General features: G+C 49.6%; 2 protein-coding genes and 1 long non-coding RNA gene across 6 annotated transcripts in view; 2 read left to right on the forward strand and 1 right to left on the reverse strand.

Moving 5' to 3' along the window:
• Positions 1-3,976, forward strand: part of MEF2A (myocyte enhancer factor 2A) — an 80,953-nt gene extending 76,977 nt beyond the window's left edge. For all 4 annotated transcript variants that reach the window (XM_064388951.1, XM_064388952.1, XM_064388949.1 and 1 more), the window contains one exon: positions 287-3,976. In XM_064388951.1, the coding sequence (XP_064245021.1) occupies positions 287-632 (346 nt within the window). In that variant the 3' untranslated portion in view covers positions 633-3,976. The remainder of the gene's footprint in view (positions 1-286) is intronic.
• LYSMD4 (LysM domain containing 4) lies at positions 2,945-11,463 on the reverse strand. The gene is given in 3 exon segments (XM_064388953.1): positions 2,945-6,537; positions 9,882-10,169; positions 11,418-11,463. Coding segments are annotated over 2 exon segments (819 nt in total). The 5' UTR covers positions 10,152-10,169; positions 11,418-11,463; the 3' UTR covers positions 2,945-5,988.
• LOC135280740 (uncharacterized) lies at positions 8,725-9,510 on the forward strand. The gene is made up of 2 exons (XR_010347591.1): positions 8,725-9,220; positions 9,332-9,510. It is a non-coding gene; the product is annotated as an uncharacterized LOC135280740 (long non-coding RNA).
• Positions 11,464-22,786: the final 11,323 nt, after the last annotated feature.

Below are 22,786 nucleotides of genomic sequence, written 5' to 3' on the forward strand. Positions count from 1 at the left end.
CAGTCTCCAGCTAATGAGCTGTGTCCCTGCAGGCTCAGCTCCTCACCAAGGGGGCACCTGTGTGGCGACTGAAATGTTTGGCAATAGAAAATATTTATTTGTTCTGAACTTCTTTAAATGCAGCTCAGACCTTTAATTAATGATTTTTTCACCTTTGCTTTTCCCAGTAAACTGCATTTATTTCTGTGCTGAGCCCCAAGCCCTCACCATCACAGACACGTGAACTGTCACTTGGTTTTTGCTCTCTGCATTTTCTGACTTGCACCTTTCTGTTTTCTTTCCCCAGCACTGGCAGCCAGCTATCTCAGGGTTCAAATCTCTCCATTAACACCAACCAAAACATCAACATCAAATCGGAACCGATCTCCCCTCCCCGGGACCGCGTCACCCCCTCGGGGTTCCCGCCGCAGCAGCCGCAGCCGCCGCAGCCGCCGCCGCCGCCGTCGCGCCAGGAGCTGGGGCGCTCCCCGGTCGACAGCCTGAGCAGCTCCAGCAGCTCCTACGACGGCAGCGACCGCGAGGACCCGCGCAGCGACTTCCACTCGCCCGTGGTGCTGGGGCGGCCGCCCGCCGCCGAGGATCGGGAGAGCCCCTCGGTAAAGCGCATGAGGATGGACACGTGGGTGACATAAACCCGCCGTGCCGCCCTCGCAGCTTTGTGTTCTCAACATGAACTGTCCTGACATATCTAAATTTATAAATAAGGACATGAATAAGTATATTTATATGTATATACATACGTGCATATATATATCTTCACATGCATATATATGTGCTAGTGTGTGTAGCATACACCAATCATCAGGCACTTACGACAAACTCTTGTATAGCTGCAGATGTCCCTTGGTAACAGTAACAGAACAATCCCGTAGGTTTGATCTCTAGTCTGGCACTTACCTGGACTCGTGTGTGACCCCGGCCCGGCCCGCGCAGAGCGGTGTCCCCGCAGTGTCTCCTCCTCCTCCACGCCCACCCGAGCGAGGGCTCGCCTCTAGTACCGTCCCTGTGTGTAGTCAGCTCTATGGTTACTCGTAGTTAAGAAATAATTGCTTTGTAGCAGCAGAGCAGTAGAAAAGCAGGAAGAAGAAAGCAATACTGTACATAAACTGACCTTTCTATTACCCAACCTGGCATGGGTCTCTATTGCAGAGGGTGCATGGAGAAGGGCTGATGCTATAAGAAATAAAAAAAAAAACAAAACAAAAATCCTGTTTTGCACGTGCAAAAAAAAAAAAAAGTGTATTGGGTCAAAGAAGTGATTTTTTTAATGAGTGAAAGAGAGCATAGAGAACTCGCATGAAATATTCAGAAAATATTAGCCTAGAAAATAGAACATTAACAAAATAAAATTAATATATTAAGTTATAATTGGAATATGTTTGACAAATTTGTTTTTACGTTCATACCTTTGAAAAATATAGAAACGGATTTTAGCTCATGTATATTTTATATTAAAGAAAACAATACCCTAATGAATTGAAGACTATATATAAAGTTATATACAGTACTTTTGAACACATTCTGCTATGAATTATTTATATAAGCCAAAGCTGTATGTTGTAGCTTTTTTGTAGAGTATAGTTTTATCTTATTTTGACTTTCTAGTTTTTGCTTTCAAAGATGAAAAGGAAAAACTTGCAGGCGGAACCTTGGGGGAAAAATAAGCCATGAACACTTATATGTAAATTTAAATTTGAGCCAAACTCTTTGTGTATATAGCATCCTAAATATATTATCACCTTTGGTGTAAGTACCTATGTATTGTACGGTCACCAGATTAAAAAGTATATTTTTGTGGATTGACGCCAACTTGAAACAAGGCGAGGTCCTTATTAAGTAGAGTATTCACTGTTTAATATTTACTATTTTGTTAAATATACTGTACTTTCTTTGGATTTTAATTATTATTAATATTATTATCCAGATTTTTCAGAGGGTGTATAAAGGGGTTGGCCCCCTCACTGGTGGTGAATGTGTGCCGTTCAATTGTAATCTCTGTGCTGTATGGTTAAGCTTCATTATACATTTTATATATATGTATATAAATAGCAAAGTGGCAAAAAAAATTCCGGTGTTAAGTTCATCCTGCATAAATATAAAAAATCTGTTACAACACATTTTAAGGCATCATTTTAAAGCTGCCTCTTCCGAGGAGGAAAAAAAACCAGTGGAAAAACTTGACCTAATTTCTCATGATAGGGAAATGACACATATCAGAGGAGCACAAAAGGTTTTGTGAGTTGGCAAGTGGTTTGGGAAAAATTTGCTGCTTCCAAGAAAGAGGGGGAGGAATGCAGAGCCCCCTTGTGCCACGAGACTGGGCCGGGAGCAGGTTTGGTGTTGGATGCGGGGCCGTGATCCCACCGGTGCTCCCGGTCACCTCCAGGCTGGCAGTGCTGGCTCTGGGTGGAAGCTGCAGAGCTGTGGGATTGCCCAAACTCTTCAGAGTTAGCCCTGATATTTATTACATTTTTTCCTTGGACCTTTTTTTTTTTTTTTTTCCAGTTAAGGAAAGTCCCTTGATGCTGTAAGGGAGGGGTGAGAAGGGCGGTGGCCCTGTGGTACCTGTGGCTCCAGCCCTGTCTCGTTGTCCTGGCAGGGCTCCAGTGCCCTCAGCCCTGCCCTTGGAACTGCTTCCCCTGTCCTGGGCTCAGCCCGGCTGGCAGGAGGGTGGGGGCAGAAGGGACACGTGCCCCTGGCCGCTGTGGCCCCAGTGACCCAATCCACTTGCTGCTCCCTGCAACCTTTTGCTGCTCTGACCAGTGATGTGAGTTCCATGATTTATGCACCTGTATGAACTTTGCTGTACATCCGAGTGGGAGTTCTGCATTCACATTTACTGTCTATTTTCTTGTGTGCCTTATCAGATGGCTTTGCTGACTGTATCTCAATAGTCTTTATTTCTATGCAGGTTTTTAAACAGTACTTAACTACTGTTTTCTTAAAGACAAAGCTACACAAGGGTTAGAGTTTGTATTGAAATTGCACCAATGAATTACAAAAAAAATAATAAAAAGAATCAGTTCTAAAGAGCTGGGCAAGGGTGGCCCTGTGCTGCCCAGCCCGGCAGAAACGTCCTTCCACAGCCCTCGGGTCTCGGGGAGCACCTCCTGCCACCGAGGACATGGGAATCCTGGTTTTTAATAACAAGTAACTCACTTTGAAACATACTTTTTTAGAAATTGTAAAAATGTTTTATATTAAAAAAAAAGAGATGACATAGCACAGATATTTCAACATGTTAAAAAAAAAAAACTTTTTAAAATTATCTCTGCTGACTGAAGTGCAAGTGGATCCAATCCTGGGCTGAAGCCAGTCAGGTCTGAATGATTTAAGATTTTTATCTCTGTTGTGACAAATCACCTCCATCCTCGAGCTCTCACGATAGTTTTGAGAACGCCACGTTGTCAGGGACTCGTCAGAGAGAACTGCTTTAGCCTTGCCTTCCCTCCAAGGACACTAATGCATCAGAAACTTGCGAGTTACTGTGCGCACAAGAAATACATAGTAAATAAGGAACAAAACAACTCCTAACAATTGATCCTGGGCAGAAGTTAAATCCGAATGTGAAAGAAAGACTTAACCAATGTAAACATTTAAATCTTAGTAGAACCTTTCTTCACTTTGCTGTGCAAGAGAACACTGCTTTGCTATATTTAAAATGGCTTTTTTAAAAGAGATTTATGTATTTGGTAAATGTTTGTAGTCAACAGTTCACAAGAAGCTGTTCACGGTTTAATGCTGATAAGCCGTTTGGCGGCACAAGCTGGACTTTGTTGCCATCCTTGAGACGAATCTTTTAAGAAAAAAAATAAGTTAATCTCAATTTTTTTCCCTGAATGTGTTGTTTTTTCTTCAATATACAATAAATATTCTAGTGAACTTTTTATCAAATGGTTAAGAAAATGCTAGAGGTTGTTGTAAAATATTTGTATCCTGCATTCACTAAAGTAAAGATACTGGCTTTTACTGTGTACTCCGGCCTCTCTCGTGTTTGCAGAGCACTCGTCCCGTCCCTGCCCCCTGCAGGTGTCACTCCACGTGCGAGGGTTGGCTCTCAGCTGCAGCCACCAGGATGTTCATCACACACTTGTTACTGCACTCAGGGACTGATGCCTGCCAAGAACCTTTCTGTAAAACAGGGAGAAACTGGCAGAGGACCCAGTGGAGAGCCCAAGGCCAGTCCTGCCTCAGCCCCTGTTCCTCCTCCTGCTCCCACTCCTGCTCTGGCCAGGCTGAGTGAGGCTGCAAGGGGCCCCTCGTTCTACGGCAGGTGCTCAGCTGTGGGGTAGCAAATAAAGCACAAGCTGTGCCCCTTGTGCTTTCATTTCATGTGGCTTTATTTAAAAATGTAAGAACCTGTTCCCGCCCTCTCCCCAGAACAAAGAGATACAGCTCTTCACAGAAGAAAAATACAAGATTTTGTTCAGTATAAGGTACTTTGGAGTGTTCATTAACAAAATTAGGTTCCCACTTTTGAGAGCTGCAGGGAGCACAGGTTCTCACTGTAGCAGCACACGGCTGTGCCTGTGTAGTGTGGGGTCCCCACCTTGCTGGAGAAGCTTCAATCCTCCCTGTCCAGGCAGAGGCGTCCTTCCGGCCAGGCTGGGCCACACCTGCACAGCAGGTGCCTGTACCACAGCCCCTCTCCAGCCCCGTGGTCCTGCTGGCAGCTGGGAAGGTGCAGATGGGGCTGGGCTGAGGTGGGGATGGCGAGCAGCAGCTTCCTGCCCCTGCCCACCAGCGCTGCCCTCAGCACCAACAGCAGCTGCCCACACATTCAGTGGTTGCTTCCAGGAAAGCCTTTACTCTGCCCACAGGCCCAGAATTTGCTGAATCAAATTTCTGAGGCAAGTTCTTCTCTTTAGCAAAGCTCCCAAGGCCTCCCTTGCAGAAGGTAGTGTTTGCTGAGTGACTGAAGAGCACAGGCCTGGGGCTGACCAGCACCTCCACTGCCCTGCGAGGCTTTTCAGTGCACGTGGTCAGGTCACAGAAACTGTCACCATCAGCAGCTTCACGGTCCTCTCCTAGAAAGCTTCACCTCCTTGGACTTCTGTCCTGGACCTTGCAACCTGCACCCAGCTCCCACTTCACTCCCACTCAGACTGCACACAAGGAAGTAATTCCATGACTGAGCCTGGGTGTCTGAGAAGCACCACTACAGACCATTATTAGATTTTTTTTGGCAAATAATACTGACTAGCCCTCCTGGCAGAAAACAGCCCTTGAGAAGTGCCTGTGACTCCTCTCTTGTGCTCTCCTGTCATCACCCAACACCCCCTGCCCACCTGGGCCTTGCAGGGCTGAGCAGCACAGACCCTGCACTGAGAGCTCTGATCTCAGGAGCCATCTCTGGATTTCACTGAGGGAAGGAGGTCTGGGCTCACCCTTCCCAGGGCTGGGCCTGATGCATCCTAACTGAACACAGCTCAAAGGTTTGCTCAGGGGGGTGACAAGGTGGGGTGCTGGCAGTGTCACCGTGCCCTGGCACACCCAGCTTAGAGCCCCAGAAGGCATCACTAGGGTCTAGCAGGCCAAAACCACCACGGTCTGCAAGAGACAAAAATGACATTTCTGAGAAAAGTGTCCCCCACTTCTATTCCAGCAAAAAGTGTTTCCTTAAAATGCAAACAACTCCAAAATTTCCAACCACATTAATACTGCACTCTCTAGCTCAGCAGCACAGAATTTGCTTCTAGACACGGCATTAAGAAATACCTGAAGCAACCACAATGAGTAAATTGCTACAAAATACTTTCCCTCAACAGAGTTCCCAACTCTGAAGCCACCTGGGTGATGATCTCTGTAGGCAACAAAGCATCCTTGTTTTTCTATCAAAATCACATCACCTAATTTTCAGTCAAATTCAGGATTACATCATCAGCTACTTATAAAAATAATCTGTATTGTCTTATCCCCTTGGGTGCACTTGAGTCAGTCACAAGCATACGGGCATCACTGCTGGAGAGGCTGGAGTGGGCTGCCCTTTCACCTTAGGATTTTTTTTCCTACGACTGAGCCTGCTGGTAATTCCCCTTCCTATCCAGCTGTTGAAACATTTGAGTTTGTCACGTTAGAGCTGTGGGCCACCAGGCCTTGTGTTTTAAAATAGATGATATAAAACACGGGCAGGACGATTCCTATCAGGAGCATAATGAACACGGCGTTCCACCACTGGATCCCGCAGTCCGCACCGTTCCCAGCGTCCCGCTTCCCCGCCTCGGGCGGCGGCCGCTCCAGCCCCTCCCCGCCGTACTCGGCGCTCAGCTGCACCTCCACCTGCACGGCGTCCTGGATGCTCTGGTCGATGCCCCTGAAGTACTCACTGAGACGCCGGCCGGCAGCAGAGCCCGCGGCACCGGGGTCGGGCTCCGGCGGCGCCGCGCGCGTCGGGCCGGGCTGGGCGGGCCCCGGCGGCCGCAGGGCCCCGGCGCCCTCGGTGAGCAGCCCGTGCGGCCGCACCGGGATCTTGATGGACTTCAGCGCGTACAGGTCCTGCTCCCGGATGAAGTTGTTGACGCGCTTGATATCTGCAACCTAAGGAATCCAGAAAGGACACAAACAGTGAGGGCAGGACAGCCCAGGAGTGAGGCAGGAAGCAGCTACAAAACCAGTGTGCAGGAGCCATCAGGCCCTGGATGCAAGAGGTTTGATGTTCTGAGAGATTCCCCGGCAGCTCCAGGGGTGCTCCAGGCTCTGCAGGACAGAGTTGGTCCCTTCTTAAACCAGTCTACAACCTCCACCTCTTGTACCTGCTCTGTTTTGCTCCATACTGCTTTTCCTTCCCCTTGCCTTCTTTGCCCTTCTTTAAGTTAAGGCAAGAAGAATCTTTTTAACCAACAGATCCTTTTGAAAACTATTTTCATACTTTACACACGAGTGCTTCAGGTGACAGCACAACACCAGTGTGAGCATCTCCTGCTGAGGAAATGATTCCAGAGTGATCAGAGCTCCATTTTGGGAGCACACCAGTTCTGAAAGCAAGGGCACAGCCTGGAGAGCAGGTGAGCATCTCCCACACAGGCACATCCTCTGCTCAAGGGACACCTCTCCTCTGCAGGACAGCTGCTCATCCAGCCCATTCCTCCTGAGCATGTCCTGCTGAAGGACAATGACCTCTGTGCTCCTTTGGTGGCTCCTGTGTGGGCTCCTCTCTGAGCTGTGTCCCCAGCCAGCAGCAGGAAGAGCAAGGGAGAAGCAGCCACACGTGCAGCATCAGACACAGGGACAGGCAGTGCCAATGCAAAGACAAGGCAAGGCAGCATCCTCATTTAACATTAAATTAAAGATGCTTAATCCAGTGGCCACTCACAGCCACCCAGCAGGCACAGCAACTTAGCTGCACTAAACCCTCTGTCAAAGGAAAGGAACAGGATGGCAGTGTGTGCCAGGAGCTCTCTGCTGCAGCCAAGGAGATGTGAAAGAACCTTGAGGAAAAGGCTGGAGGGCACAAAACAGAACAGCAAGAGCCAAAGCAAAGAGAAAGGCACCACAAACAGGTAAAGCACCTCTCATCCATCACAGCAAGCAGACACAGCACAGGGACTGTGCTCTGCTCTTCACAAATCACATGACCTGCACTCACTGCACACACGCTCGAGGCTGCCAAGGAAACTGGGGAGCTAAAACAAAAAACCCACTTTGCTTCCCAAGCACTCTGCTCAGAGGTGAGACAAGAGGAGATGGAGGCCTGAATTTCACATTTACTCTGCAAAGCTTGAGAGCTCTGAAAATGGCACATTTAATCCAGAACCTGATCTGGGGACCCTGAGGCAAAGGAATCCTCAGTCACTGTTTTGGTCTCCTCACAGCCAGCCCCAGGGTCAGCTCTGGACTTAAACCCTGCAAAATTTCTTAGTTATGAAACAACAATCTCACCCAGAGCCTCCTAGGTGAGGTGCTGCTTCAGTTTCTGGATTTGTTCCAATGAAAACAAATTACTGGGACAGTAAATATCCCCCATGGTGTCTGCAATCAAACACTGCAGTGTGGTGCTAAGACTCTAGAAACAGAAAGTGGAGCAGCACTCGCACAGAAACAACAAACAAAGCTGATGGGAAGCATGCGAGAGATTGGGCTGCACAAGCGTTTGGGCTTATTTTCTGTACTCATTTTTTTTGGCTGCAGTGAGCTCCTCTTGTCTCAGCCCAAGAACAATGCCAAAAGCAAGCCAAGACTATAAATGGTCAAGAGTAAAAATGAGAATTTTGAAGTGCTTTGCATCTCTGCCAAGTTATCTGTGGCACACAGAGCTATTGGTTGCACTGTCTTACTATCCCCTTCCCAACCGATGTCAAGTTCTCATTCATTTCAAGGAGTTCATCCTGGATTTTAACACACATTTGCCTAGATATCTGTGGTTACAGTTCTCACTGCTGTCCTAGCAACCTTTCAGGACCTGTTTAATTGTGCAAATAAAATAAACCACATGAACACTGTCATGCCAGTCTTTAAAGAGACAAACAGACAAATCTCTACAATAAGGATTTCAGTTTAACTGGAACAAGTCACAAGTGCCCTTTCTGCAATGGAGGGAGGCAGCAGGACAGTTTTTGTCCTGAGGGAGGAGAGCACTGTGGTCCTTCCATCAGCTTGCTTTTCCCCTGGCAGGCCCAGCAGCCTCCAGAGGGGCTGAAAGGCTCCGGGAGTGGGGCAGCAGAGGAGCAGCCACAGAACTGGGTGACAGTGCAGAGGCACAGCAGGGTGACAGTGCAGAGGCACAGCAGGACTCTTCACAAACCAAAGAACTCCCCAGAATCTCCCTCCTCTGAGTTCACCCAACTGCTGTGAGTCTGCCCAGGTGCTGCTGGGAGCAGCACACAGCTCTACACCCAAAGCTCAGCTCTGCCTCCTCAGGCTCTCCTGGGGCTAATCAAGGCCTATTCAAGTCCCACCAGACTCGCTTCTTCACACACATCAGGCTCAGCAGAACCTACACGGGTGCCTTTCTTGTTTTGTTTTTGTTTCTAAGGGCTTGGGAGGGGAGGAATTGCTGCAATCCCTCTAAGGCCTCTTGCCTCAGCTGCACCATACAGCTGCTGTGTGGTTAAGCAAGACTGCACTGGCAGGGCAGCACTGGAGCCAGAGCTGTATCATTATCCCTGCTGGCCAATTGTTTCATCATGGAACTCTGCAATCACAGTCCAGCTTGCAGACAAAGGGGGCTCTAAAACACAGCTCCAACTGCTCAGCAACAGGAGGCTTCTAATGTTCAGAGCAGGTAATTAAACGTTCCAGCAGTTCTGCTCTTTTCTGGAACAAAGAAAACGTGCTGTGCAGTTGTTCCAGCTCAGAAATCTCACTGTGCACATGCCCTCCCTCCTGCCCACAGGCACCTGAACAGGGCATGCTTTGGGATGACAGCAAACAACCCAAACCCAAACACAGACACCACCTGGACCTTGGGACTGAACTTTGGCACCTCTCCACATCCACCGCTGTTACTCAGACCTTCCTTGGAAAATGTAAGCTGATACCTTTCAAAAAATAAACAAAAGACCTCACCTATAACTGTGGTGTCTCTTTGTACTGCTGAATTTGCTTCAAAAACTCCAGTGTTCCTTGAGAGCACAGCCCTGGCCCTCATTTCTACAGTCAGCTCCCTAATGTTTGCCCTCACTGAAATAACTCAGTACAACCTGCACTTAGTCACCGAAATTAAACAGGAAAGCAGGTCAGGCAGGGTGTGAGGCTCACCACATTGTCCCAGGCTGTTGGCTGAACAACCCCTTTTTGTGTTTGTCTGGGGTTATTTCTGCCTGTCTCCAGTTTTACCCGGACAATGACCATTCCTACACCAGGCAGGGCTGACACCTGTCATGGCCAGCAGAGCACAGGACACCTCTGAAGCTGCTGCACCCCCTGGGGGTGCTGAGCCTCACCTTACAGCCGTACTGCAGGGCCAGCTTGTTGAGGCTGTCCTCCTGGGTGAGCTCCCTCTCCAGCAGCACCACGTCCCCCAGCCGGGCCCGGGCGCTGCCCCGCTGCTGCTCCTTGCCCCGGGGCCGCAGCTCCATCACGTTGAGCTCCTCCTCGGACTCCTCCTCCTCCTCCTCGGGGCCATCGGGGAACACGAACACCTGCCTGCCCGGGAAGCTGCGCACGGCGGCAGGAGCCTGGAAGGGCCTGGTCCGGCTCTCGGGCAGCCTCATCTTCCACACCCGCAGCACCTGCAACAAAACCCAGACGCTCTCAGCTTCCCCAAGAGCAGAGTTCAGCTCTCAGCATGAAGGATTCAGAGAATGCACAGAAAGCTGGCGGGTGTGAACGCTCGCTACACAAAGGGGCAAATCCAGAAGTGTCATTCCACCAGCAATATTAGAAAAGTTACATACTCAAACTGCAGCAATCAGGAATTTTTTTTCCAAGTTTTTTTTGGTCTACCTGTGAACAAACCACCTTATAACTATGTTGCTCAACATTTTAAATGCTACATTCTATAATTTTATTAAAAAAGAAACACAGTCACTTGGGCGAACTGTCTTCAATTATGGTCGAAACATACATCAGGTCTACCAACAGACATTAAAAACTGAACAAAGGCATCCTTTTTATAAGTCCTTAGCTCTCTACACTTCAGGAATTTAAGTTCCTGGAAGAGCACTTTTTTTTTTTTTTTTCTCAATAAGGACAGCTCATGGTACGCTTAACTTCAACCCGAATAACAAGGCTTCATTTTGCTGCATGACAACTAGAACCTGCCTGAGCACTTTAATTATTGCTCAGCCTACAGCTGAAAGTTCGGGTTGGTTTTTGGTTTTTTTTGTTTTTTTTTTTTTCTTCAATCCTCAGCTCCACAAACAATTTGTTGTCAGGATGAGGTATAGGTAAGAAAACTCTATATTGTTATGGATCCTTGACCTTAACGTTCTCCATCTACCCCCAAGGCATTCTTCAGGTGACACCACTACGATTTAATGGCGTTCCCGCGGCCCCCAGAGCTGCGGGCTGGGCTCGGCTGTGCCGAGGGATTCCAGCAGGCAGGAGCCGGCTGGAGGCCGCCGTGGGACAGCCGGCTCCCCGGCACAGCTCCTGCTCGGGGGCTCCTCCGGGGCCCGACCCCGCCAGCACTCCAGGGGATCCCCACGCCCTCAAGGGACCCCGCTCCCCGCAGCATTTCGGGAGAGTCCTTCGCCCCTCAGCTCCCGCCGCCCTCGGCACCTCGGGGGTCCCGCTCCCCTCACAAGGTCTCGATCCCCTCACAGGGTCCCGCTCCCCTCACACTTGAGGAGGGTCCGGATCCCCTCAGAGTGTCCCGCTCCTCCCCGGGGCCCTGCTCTCCTCAGCGCTCCATGGGATCCCGCTCCCCTCAGGGTGTCCCGCAGCCCCCACGGGCCCCGCTCCCCTCAGGACGCGCCGCTTCCCACCCCCTCCCAGCGCTCCCCTCACGGACCCGCCGCCATCGGCCCCGCACCAACCTGGCCACGGCCTCGCCCAGCGCTCCTCCCATTGGCTGGCGGCGCCGGGAGGCGGGACCTCAGCACGGCCCGGCCAATGGGAGCTCGGGATGGGCCGAGAGGAGGGCGGGGATGAGCGGGCGGGGCCAGGACGGGCAGGGGGCGGAGCCTCGCTTAAAGGGCCCGCGGCCCCGTTCCGGCCGGGACGGGACCGAGTCACACACCTGAGAGAGGGACACCGCACACACCTGAACAGGGAAACACATCACACACCTGAACATGGGGACACTGCACACACCTGAACAGGGGAACACATCACACACCTGAACATGGGGACACCGCACACACCTGAACAGGGGAACACATCACACACCTGAACATGGGGACACTGCACACACCTGAACAGGGGAACACATCACACACCTGAACATGGGGACACCGCACACACCTGAACAGGGGAACACATCACACACCTGTACACAGGGACACCTCACACACCTGCATACCCCGGGTGAGGTGCCACTGCCCCAGGACACGTCACACACCGGTTCAATGGGTCACGTCACACACCTGAACGACGGGTGATGTCACTCACCTGTACAACAGGCCGTGTCACACACCTGCACAGCCCCGTGTCACACTAACATCTCAGTTATTCCATGGTCGATGTGCAATAACAGATGTAATGTGTGTCCCCGTTACAGTGTGTCCCCGTTACAGTGTGTCCCCGTTACAGTGTGTCCCCATTACAATATGCCACATTACAACATGTCAGTTTTACACTGTCGGTATTTCCCCCCGTGGGTGCCTGTGGAGCTGCCAGGCCGTGCTCCACGCTCTGTGTTCGCCTTGGCCCAGCCTGACTCATGGCTGATGTTTAAAAAGCAAGCTCAGGACACACAGCTCAGCCCCTGGCTGCTCTGAGCCCTAGAGGTGATGGACAAAGCTGCTTTTAAGTGAAATTAGAGCTGAGTGCAGTCGCTGGCCATCCCTTTGCCCCCCTGTGCAACCCCAGTGCCAAGAGGGGAGGGCATTTCCTCTCCAGCTCTGGCTACCCCTGGGTGAGCTACAACACCAGCTGGTAAATGTGACACACTGAGGGGAAAGAAGGCTCCTCGAGCATCAAGAACTTCTTTAAGCAACAGCTGTTCTTCAGAGCCCTCACCTGCCCACACACCTTGGTGGGACTGAGGGATTTTGGCAGGGGTGGGAGAGTGGCCAGGCAGGACTGTGGCAGAGCCAGCTCCCATCTCCCAGCAGGATTTCCTTCCCTCCATCCCTGGGCCACATCATCCCAGGAGCAGATGACTTTGGCCCGACAGAGGATGGATTTAGTGTGCTGGTGAGGGCTTTCCAAGCACGGGGAGCAGATGGAAGGTGCCAAAATGCCTTTCCTGAGCCACTTGGAGCCTCTCTGTGACTACTGAGGTTCAAAAGCTACAAGCAATAATCACGTTTTGTCAGACAGATCCAGGTTACTCAGGCTAACCTGTGGAACCTGGAAAATACAGTGCTGAGGAAATGCTGGAAATGTGGGGGAATCACCCAGGCTTTGCTGACAGGGCTCAGTCTGGGCTGGATCACTGTCCTGGATAGTGTTTAACAAGAAATAACTGTTTTGTGGGAGTGCTGATGTTGGATCTGGGTCAATTGCATGGGTGATGTCATCATTCCAAATAATTGGAATATTTTTGTAGTTAGCAGACAGACTGTGAGAGCTGCACAGCCCCAAACAAGCAGAGTCTGTCTGAGAGCTCAAAGGTTCAGTCATTATCTGCACTCAACCACCACAAGGGTCAGGAGTGCCCTGAATTTCAGGAGAATCCTCCTGCCCTGGCTGAGATCAGTGCAGAGGGTGGCAGTGCCCATTTGCACTCAATCCACGGAGTGTCCATGGTGCTGGGCACCAGCTGCAATTCACATCCATGCCAGCTGCTTCCCAGAGTTAATCCCTGTGATAAAGAATCAAAACTCCCCTGAAGGTCTTGGCTGGGAATGTCCAAATAATCCAGAACAGGGCTCCTCTCCTGTGTCCCTGTGGCTCCTGGGAGCTCTTGCTCAGACCCAGAACTGCAGTTTTCCTCATCGCTTGGGATTTGTCCCTCTTTCCTCAGGCTCACTTCAGAAGTGTGAGAAGTGTCAGACACACATTCCCTGTGTTGTTCTGTGCTTCTCTTTCAGCTGCATTCTAAGCTGTGCAATAAAACCTCTCACTCAGTCCCAGGCTGCTCTCCACCCTTGGGGAAAGGGTAACTTCAGGAAAAACTTCTTGAGCCTCTCCTCAGAATCAACCAATCACTCCTGTTCAGTTCAGCAGATATCTGGGAAAGGCTCCTACACAGCACTGTGAGGCTACAGGAACCTGCTGGAATTGTACACACAAAAAGAGAAAAAGCTGAATATTCCTTTTTACCTTCATTTCATTGTTCCCTAGTGGGAGACTGGGAAGGCAGCTGGAGCAAACCCCACCCATACTCTGGACATGGCATTATAGAAATTATGATGTCTCTCCTGCAAATAATGAATAAAAGCTGGGCTCTGCTCTGGCTTTGGACTAATGCAGCACAACCAATTTTAGTGGAGTTGCCCCTGTGTTAAGTCAGAAGCACGAGCCAAATACAACAAAATAAACCTCTCCCTGGTACCTGGAGTGACTCAGCTTCTGTGGGCACTGCATGTGCATTGGACTGAATTATACACACAGCCATAATTTTAAGAGGTTGATACAGTAGGCACCCAACACAGGGGAGAAAACCTCAACTAAATTAAATTAATTATAGGTAAATACTTAATGGAGTCAATTGAGCTGTGGAGGTTACTCAGAGTGCATGTTTGGTAGCATCAGGTTACACCTTGTCTCTTTGAAGGCTTTCTCCCCTTGGAGCTTGTGTAGCTCAGCAGGTCCCAGACTCTGCCATGGAGCACAAGCCCTGTACCTGACTGCCCTGGAAGGGTCTCTGAGCTGATGGTTCAGGTGGTGACATCTGGAAAGGAGCACAGAGCCCGTGTGACACCTTCCCTGCTCAGGGCCAGCCTGGGTACAGCTCTCCCCATCCCAGCCCTCCACAGGTGACAGCCACTGTGTCCCTCCTTGGGGAGAGGGATTTTTCACCTGGAGTCAGGGTGTGAGGAGCTGGGTACCCTGCAGCTCTGGCTTCTCCCAGGGCAGAAGCAGCTCCTGCCTCCACCCTCTCCCGCTTCCTCTCCTGTCTGGAGCAGAGCAGGTGTGACAATAGAGGACAGCTTCATCATTCATCTCAGACATCAAATTACTCCCACCTACGGGGACCACATTTGCAACTCCCTCACGTATGCAGTGACTCAGGAGTGGCACTTTTATCTGGGGAAGCAGAATGCAGATCTGAATGGCACTGCTGTCTCCTGGAGGAGATAAGGTGTCTCTGCTCAGAGCCCTCGTTCTGGGCTTGCCTTCTATCACACAGCTCCATTTGGCAGGGGCCGCCTGGTGTGTGTGATAGCAGGCACTGAATTACTTCAGAAAAACAGACTTCTTCTTTCTATAAAAACAAATGACTAATTAAAAGTGGTTTTAATTTTGTAATTCATATTTTCTTGGGACTGTCCCAGACTCTGGAGTCCATGCTCCACACCCTGTCCTTCTGGAGAAATTTGGCGAGGGAAAGCACCGTGAGATTTGTTCCCTTTCCTCTCCCTTACTCCTAAAATCCCTCCTCCCCCTTCTCCCTTCCTGCAACTGGTAAATTGTGAAGAACAGGAATGTTCCTGGGAAGAAACCCAGGCAGAATTGCATTCAGAACAAGTCAAAGATTTCTTGCATAGCTGAAGCATGTGTTTGCAATCCCCAATTGCCGGAGCACGTAAGCCCTGCCAGCGAGTGCTGTTCCCTTCAGATGTTCTCAGAGAGCTCCAGGCAGGGTCCAGGGCAGCCTGTGGACAATCTGGGCTGAGGAATTGCTCCATGGCCCATCTGTTCATGGTGCCATGCCAGAAAGGTTCTTGGTGGAAGGATGGCAAAGATCCAGCCCTACCATTCCAAGGAGCTGTGCTAGGCATGGTCAGGAACATTGCTCTGGGAGCTCCCCCAGCCACAAACTGGTTCCATGAGAGAGCTTGGCTGCTACTACCAACCTGTCAGCCCAGGCTTCAGGCAGCTTTTGGGACTGATGCTCTCCAGAATAGTCAGCATGTGCTACTCCAGCAAAGGACAAAACCACAAGATCCCAAACTGTAACTGTTGGGAAGCAGCAGAGAGCCAGCAACTACAGCCTGCTCTCCCTTCAGCTTGAGAGGTGCCACTGATCCAGAGAGAAAATTACCTTTCCAAGGGTGCTATCCAAAACTGGAACCTGACAGGGCCAGGAAGGATGGGAGTAGGGGCTTGGACACTGGTTGGGAAAAGAACCTTCAACCTCTTTGTGAGGAAGCTTTTGTCCTTGGCACTACATGGAGCACAGGATATTACAGGAGCAGAGGGAGCCCTTGCTCGAGCTGGTGCTGATTCTGGGGAGAGGCAGGTTGATGAAAGCATCACTTGTCTTTCCAATGACCTTATCATGTGAGCTGAGCCTGCCAAGAGCTGTCTCTCACTCTGTGCTCCTCTGGCCTGAGCCCAGACTCCTGGATGCTCTGTGCCGTATCCGATATCACTCGCATCGCTCCCAGGGCTCACACACATCCTGGGTGGGACCAGGACACCTCTGTGCTTTGCTGCCTCCAGATCATCTCACTTCCAAACAGGCCCAATCGGATTTTGAGATTTTTGAGTATAAGGAACACCCTGAACTTGAGGGAGGAACAGAAGGAACAGAAGAGTCTTCCAAAGCAAGATCCTTGACCTCCAGAGCTGCGTGGCTGTGCTGGCTCCTCTTCATGCTTCCCAACAGTGTTCCCAGGTCTTTACTGGTGCGTGGCAACAATAATGAGCAAGCAACACGTGGGGGCAGCAGAAGGCTTTGCTTCCTTGTCTGGGAGTCTGTGGTTGGAGCATCCTTGCAAAGGTCCTGAAGAACAGCGGTGCTCCCAGGTTTGAGGGTCACTGTGGTGGGCACGAGCTGCAGCTGCTCAGACTCTGGGAGAAGGATATTGCTGGGCAGAGGGGCTTTGTGGCCTCCTGGGAAGGATGTCAGCACTGGGATCCTGGGATTTTGTCACTGCATCTGGTCCTGCTCCAGGTCGGGCAGGCCCAGCCCAAGCACTGCCATGCTCATGTTCAAAGCATGTTCAGCCAGAAGACATCACAAGGTTGTTCACTATGGAAAACTGGCTGGAGTGAAAATCCCAGAGGCAGATCCCACTGCATCCCACAGGACAAGCCTTGCTGAGCTTGTTGCACCACAGGCAGGGTGGGGCCCAGCACATCCCTTGCAGTGAGGTGAGTGAAAAAAGAAGCTCTTACCTCATCACTCTGAGGAAAGATGAAGGTTTCAGCTGCTACCACTAATTCTCTTGGAGACTTGGAATGTTCAGGTAACAGGAAGAAGCCTTGGCTGTGGAGGTCTTGAAAGCCAAGTTTTCAGGGTAGGACTATTTCAGACAGGGAAGTGGCTACAATTTACACAGCATGGCTCTAAGATTTTCTGGCAGGGCTATCTCCAGAATAGGTGTAATTTTTCCTGCTCTGAGTGAGCAGAAACTCAGGAATTGCCTGTCCACTTGATATTTGCCTGATTGCTCACATCAGTCTCCCCATCATCAGTAATGTGGAGTCTGAGTGGTATTGGCACAGGCTGATGGAAATGGCAAGAAACAAAAAATCCAACAAAAGCCAACCTTGTCACCAGAAATGATGATGGATTAATTAAAATAAGGGGTGGGAAACAAAACACCCCTGTGTTCCATGAGTAATTTAAAAGAGTAAAATCAGATACATTCCCAGATAGGAAAAGCATTTTCTGTAACTGAGGCTGCTACTTTAATTGGAAAATGCTGTTAACACAACTCTGACCGAGGCGAGGGCAAGAGCACAGCAGGGCTGGTGGAGATCTGCAAGTAAACAGCTGAATTGCTTCTCTCAGCCTCAATCTGCAAATTTCTGAAGCCAAAAGAACAGCTTTAAATGTAAAACTTCTGTTGGAGCTCATGCTTCAATTGGGCTGTGTGCCAGGACATGCAAAGACTTAGGGCATTAAAAGTCTCATGGAGATGAAAAGACAGTGGGGAGTCATTTGAGTTGGCTTGTAATGCACTAAGCTATAGCAGGATCTGCCTTCATTCCCTTTAAACCAACTTGTGGGGAGGCAAATGGAGAAAACTGATATTTTATCACTTGTAACTGTTACAGCAAAAGCTAAGGCTAAGCACATGATGGAATTCCTGTGTCCTGCACACAGCAGAGGGGTCCCAGCCCCAGGCTGGCTCAGCCTTTCCACTGCCTGGGAAGTGAAGCAGCCCCCAAAAATGCCCCAAACCATGAAGTGACCATCTCTAGGGATGTGTGAGCTGCCCTGTTGGCTGCTGTTTTCACTTCAAACCATTGTCTCAGGCAGCCTTTAACCACAGAGTAACAGAAAGGTTTGCACCTACCCTGCTCCTTCCAAGGAGCTCAAAGTGCTTTAAAAATCCCCAGCCAAGCAGTGCTACTGTGGTTCCTATGGCACAGTGGTTCCCTGAGTTACAGGGCAATGCACTGCTTCACCAAGGCTGCACAACTTGTTGGCATGCCAGGACAGCCCAGATCCTGGGAAGCTGGGATGAGCATCCACCAAGAAATGAAGGATGTGTCTGGCTGTCAATAAACACTGAAAAAAGCTGTGAACAGCAGCAAAGTGACACAAACACAGTGTGGTCACCAGGTACCACCAAAGCACAGCTGGCCAAATGCAGCTGTTGTAAGGAAAAGGAGGAGGAGCAGGGCCATGTCTTTCACTGGTTAATGCTGCAGCTCCCTGCATGGGCTGGCTTCAGGTGGGCAGGCTGAGCATCGCTACCAGGGCTCTGGGAAATGCTTTGCTGGGACTCTTCACTGCCAGAAGCTGCTTCACAATGTTCCCAGCTGTTCCCCTAAGTATCAGCTTGGACAAAATTAAAGGCAAATTAATTCCCTCGGGTTTTCAAGGACCCTGGGAAGTCACTAATCCTGCTGAGCCAAAGGCAAGGAAGAACATTGTTAGCAACAAACACAGAAAATCTTCTCTAATTGGAGCCATGGAATGGGAACGTGCTGCTGGGGAAACCTTTGTGTCTCTCAGGAGCACGTTCACCACAAGGAGAGGAGCCCCAGTGGGCAGTGGGGGCTTTTATCATAGTGCCAGGGACCTCCTCAGCTGAGAGGAAGGAAAAAAAACCACACACCAAAAGCTTCATTAGCCTTAAAGCCTCACCCTCAGTCTTTGTCCCTGTCTGAAGGGAGGGAAAAGTGTTTCCATTTGTTTTGAGGTTGGTGTTAGGAAACTCTCCTAAAAGCCAAGGGCCAAATGCTGCTCTTTCTTCAGGAAACAGTCCCAGGGAATGTTCAAAGACATCAACCACACAGGCAAGACTTTGTAGGTCCAAGGCCTGGGTGCCAGAAGGGAGTTTCACCATGGTGTCCTCCATGAGAAGCTGGCTCCAGGGTCACACCCACAAGGACACCCTCAGTGTGGGATGTGGGTGCATGGGAGCAATATTGGCCTTTAAATCTGTCAGGACCCTGGAAAGCCATCCCAGAACCCTGTGCTTCGAGTGCTGAAATCAGAGCCTGTATATGAGATAAAAAAAAGGGGAAGAGGAACCATTAGCAGAATTAAAGGGACACACGAGCAGATGAAAGGTGCAAAGGGTCATTTTTGTGTTCCCAGGTGAGACATCACCAGCAGCAGAGGGAATACCACAGAGAATCAGTGGGAAGTGGATCAAGTAACTCCCACATTGCCTCAGTCCTTAAAATGCAAAACACACAAATGCTGAGCTCTTGCTCAAAGCAAAGCACAATCCTCTCCTCTCATTGTTACCTGTAACCCAGAGCCTGTGGAAGCAGCTACAGTGAATTAACTTGAGAGAAAGGAGCTGGATTGAATTTGCTAAGGGAGACAAAAACCCCTACAGGCATGCTGTTAAGAAAGAATGAGCAGTAATTCTGTTTATTCTGATTAGTTTTGTTTGATTGTGCTTGATTGTGCTTGCCCTAGGAAACCTGAGAGCTGGTGGGGATCATATCAGCAAAGAAAATCAGAGAGAACAAGTTGATGGTTTAGAGTTCATGCAAACATCGTGCCAGCCACTGAAGCAGAAGAAAAGAGCTGGCTCAGAGGCAGCCACTTATCTACTGATAAGATCCTTTTGGGGAAGAATCTCAGAATGATGTGAAAGAGAGATGGAAAATTGTGCTGCAGAGCTAAGCCAATCAATCAGCAGAGAATATGGCATTGTTTGGGTTTTCTTTGCTTTCCTCCCCCTTCTTCCCCATTTATTATCAGAACAAAGAGCATTTTTGCCTGTAAAAATCTCTGTGCCTAAAGAGGTAACACCGGGGTGCGCTCCTGCACCAGAGCTGAACTTCTGGGTAGCTTTGATTCAACTTTCTGGAGAAAATCACAGTAAAACTCTTAGCTATGGATCTCTATATGATCATTATCTCAGCTTTAAACACCTACATTTGCAACTCCTTCTTTGTGGAGATAAAATACATCACCATGGTTTCAACTTACCAGAAAGTCTCTCGCAGCAGCTGCTCTCTGTGGAAGTGTCAGAGGAAGGAGATCAGGTCCCAGGTGGCCAGAGAACACAAGCTGTGGCTGCCAGGAGCTGAAGCTGTCAAACACGAGGCATCTGGAGAGGTGAGGAAATTCAGGACAGCTTCTTGGTCCAGCAGATAAAGCTTCCTGCTTTTTTTTTTACAGATGTGATGTGCTTACAGATGTTCCCTGAAAGGGGCAGCAGAGACCAATCCCACACGATGAACAGAGAGAGCCGTCCTGATTGGGGAGAAATAAAAATCAAGAGCAAGAATTATTTGCAATGTTTCTTTTCCTTGGCAGGCAGAGGCTCCACCATGTGTCCACTCAAATAAAAACAGCTTGGACCTACACAGGCCAAACTGGGGCTGCCTGGTAGGATCTTGATGGACTCTGTGATCACTTCCTTCAGCTGCTTTTGAGAGGAGGGCACCAATCCATGGGTGCTGGGTGTGCAAACATTGTGGAGCTCTAGATAATGCACTGATTAACACCTATGTCACTACAGCAGCACAGCAGCCTTTGGGCTGGCAGGGGGATCAGTGTAATTTGGGAAAGGTTCACTAATGGGCTCATGAGTACCTGCACCACAGCTCATCACTCACACAATCTGGTTCCCACCTAACCCTGAAAGAGGGAGATGAGGAAAAGGCTGATTAAAAAATCAAGGTTCCCAACAGTCCGTGCTGGTGTGAAGGTGTGAAGTAGGGAAGCCCACCTTGGATCACCCTCACAATGTCTCCAGGCTCTCTTGAACCACTCAGAGTTAATTCTAGAATTGATCCAAATTGCTGCCTGGAGAAGAAGGCACAGCTATTTACCTGCAGCAAATCCCATATGTGTTACTTCATCTAAGTCTCTTACCCCATCCTGTCCTGTTGCTTTATTGCCTTATGCTCCCCTGTAGCACTGTCCACAATTCCCAGTGGAGAGGATGTCCAAGTGCTCCAATCACAGGACAAAACCACAGGCACAAAGCATGCACCACTTTCTTCATCAAGGGATTGAAAGAGGTCTAAGATCTGAAAGCAAGGAGGGGCCAGTGTGAGGTGAGAAGGCAGCAGAGGAGCCAAGGCAGCAAGAGCTTTATCAGGAAACCAAGAACCTCTCTGCTCCTGCTCTCAGGATAGAACAGCACACCAGCAAATCTGGCTGCAGACTGAAATGTTGGCTTCCCCTGAAGCCAATGGCAAACATCCCACTGGCTTCAATGGGAGCAGCACTCCATGCCAGATCTCGTGCTTCCCATTCCTCTGCTGTAGCCATGAGAGCAAGCTTCCCTTCCAAGGCTGTGTCTGCAGCTAGAGCCTCCAGCAGCAGGAGAATGGCTCTCCTTGCAGCCTGAGAAGTATCAATGGGAAGTGAAAGACTTATTTTTAACAGAAATGGTGACTGTCCTGGTGAACAACTTGCTTAGAGTTATGGGGTTCTCTGGAGCCATTTCTTTCTCTCTCAAAAATCCCCCTTAGGATTTAGGTGCCCACAGGGTGCCCAGCAGCTCAAGCACAGCTTTTGGCTGTGTGAAATCATGAGTGGGGGAAGTGGTTTGAGCTGGGTTATATAACTATCAACACTCATCTCTCCCAGTTTTAACATCCCTCATTCCACTCCTGCTCACACAGCAGCACCTCAACACACTGGAACTTACAGCAACACAGCAAACAGGCAGGAGAAGACTAAGTTTGGCCACTTCTGTTTTTACACAACAGAGCTGATGAAGGAAGGGATGCTGGAAGAGCTGTGCACTGACCACACAGGGCTCTACGTTTGCTCTGGCATGAGCATCCCTCTGCTGACATGAGCATCTTGAGACCCCCGAGCTGTCTGTGAGGTGGCAAGGTCACATCTCTCATTTCCTGAAAATCTTTGCTTTCCTTGGCAGAAATGAAGGACTTTGTTAGGGAAATCTTGGTGGGTGTTTTGTGATCAGTCAAGCACAGCAGATGACTCGAGGGTGTATACAGGACCTCCTGTCTTCTTGACGTAGGAAAATGATTCTGCTTGCTCCAGAAATTCAGGAGTCACCAGCATGGTGCTGACCACCTGTATTATTCCTTAGGTCACAAGGCATGTCTACTGGACAGATTGATGTCTGTACAGCTGACTGTTTGCATATCAATTCTAGCGGCAAAGGAAATTCTTCAAATCCCAGAGCACAAATGTGCACTGCTACAGAAAAGCAGGTGGAGATGTGCCAAGTTACAGCTCCTTAGCTGCTGCCCCTGTAAGGAATGCCCTGCGAGGAAAACTGGAAAATATTTCATGAAAGAGCAAAGATAACACAAGACAATCTGGCAAAGGGTAGAATTTAATATTAATGGCTTTCCTTTAGTCACTGTATTTCCTGTTCCTAAGTTAACCCTCTAAAATCAACCATGGTCAGAGAAGGGCTATAAAGTTTTGCATATCTGAAACATCTCAGAGCACTTTGCAAATGTCAGGGACTGTGGATGGATGGCTTTTCCCAGAGGAGACTGTCCATGCAGCCAGTGGGCAGATGCTCCTTTGGCTGCTGGGGCCAAACACTGAGAAATTTGGCTACTCTGTAAGAACATCTTCCTTTTTTGCCTCCCAGGTTCCTGTCATCACAGGAACCCAAAAATGAGAGGAGCTGGGCTTTCCCTTGAGCTCAGTGTAAAAAATCCCTTCCCGGTGGACAGATGGGTAGCAGACACAGAGCAGGGATGTTCTGGTGTCATTTCAGCCCAGCAGCCACTTCAGGATCTTGTCCCTGCAGACCTCAGGGTTCCATGGAGA

The sequence above is a fragment of the Passer domesticus genome, chromosome 14, assembly GCF_036417665.1.
Source record: "Passer domesticus isolate bPasDom1 chromosome 14, bPasDom1.hap1, whole genome shotgun sequence".
In the NCBI taxonomy this organism is placed as follows: domain Eukaryota; kingdom Metazoa; phylum Chordata; class Aves; order Passeriformes; family Passeridae; genus Passer; species Passer domesticus.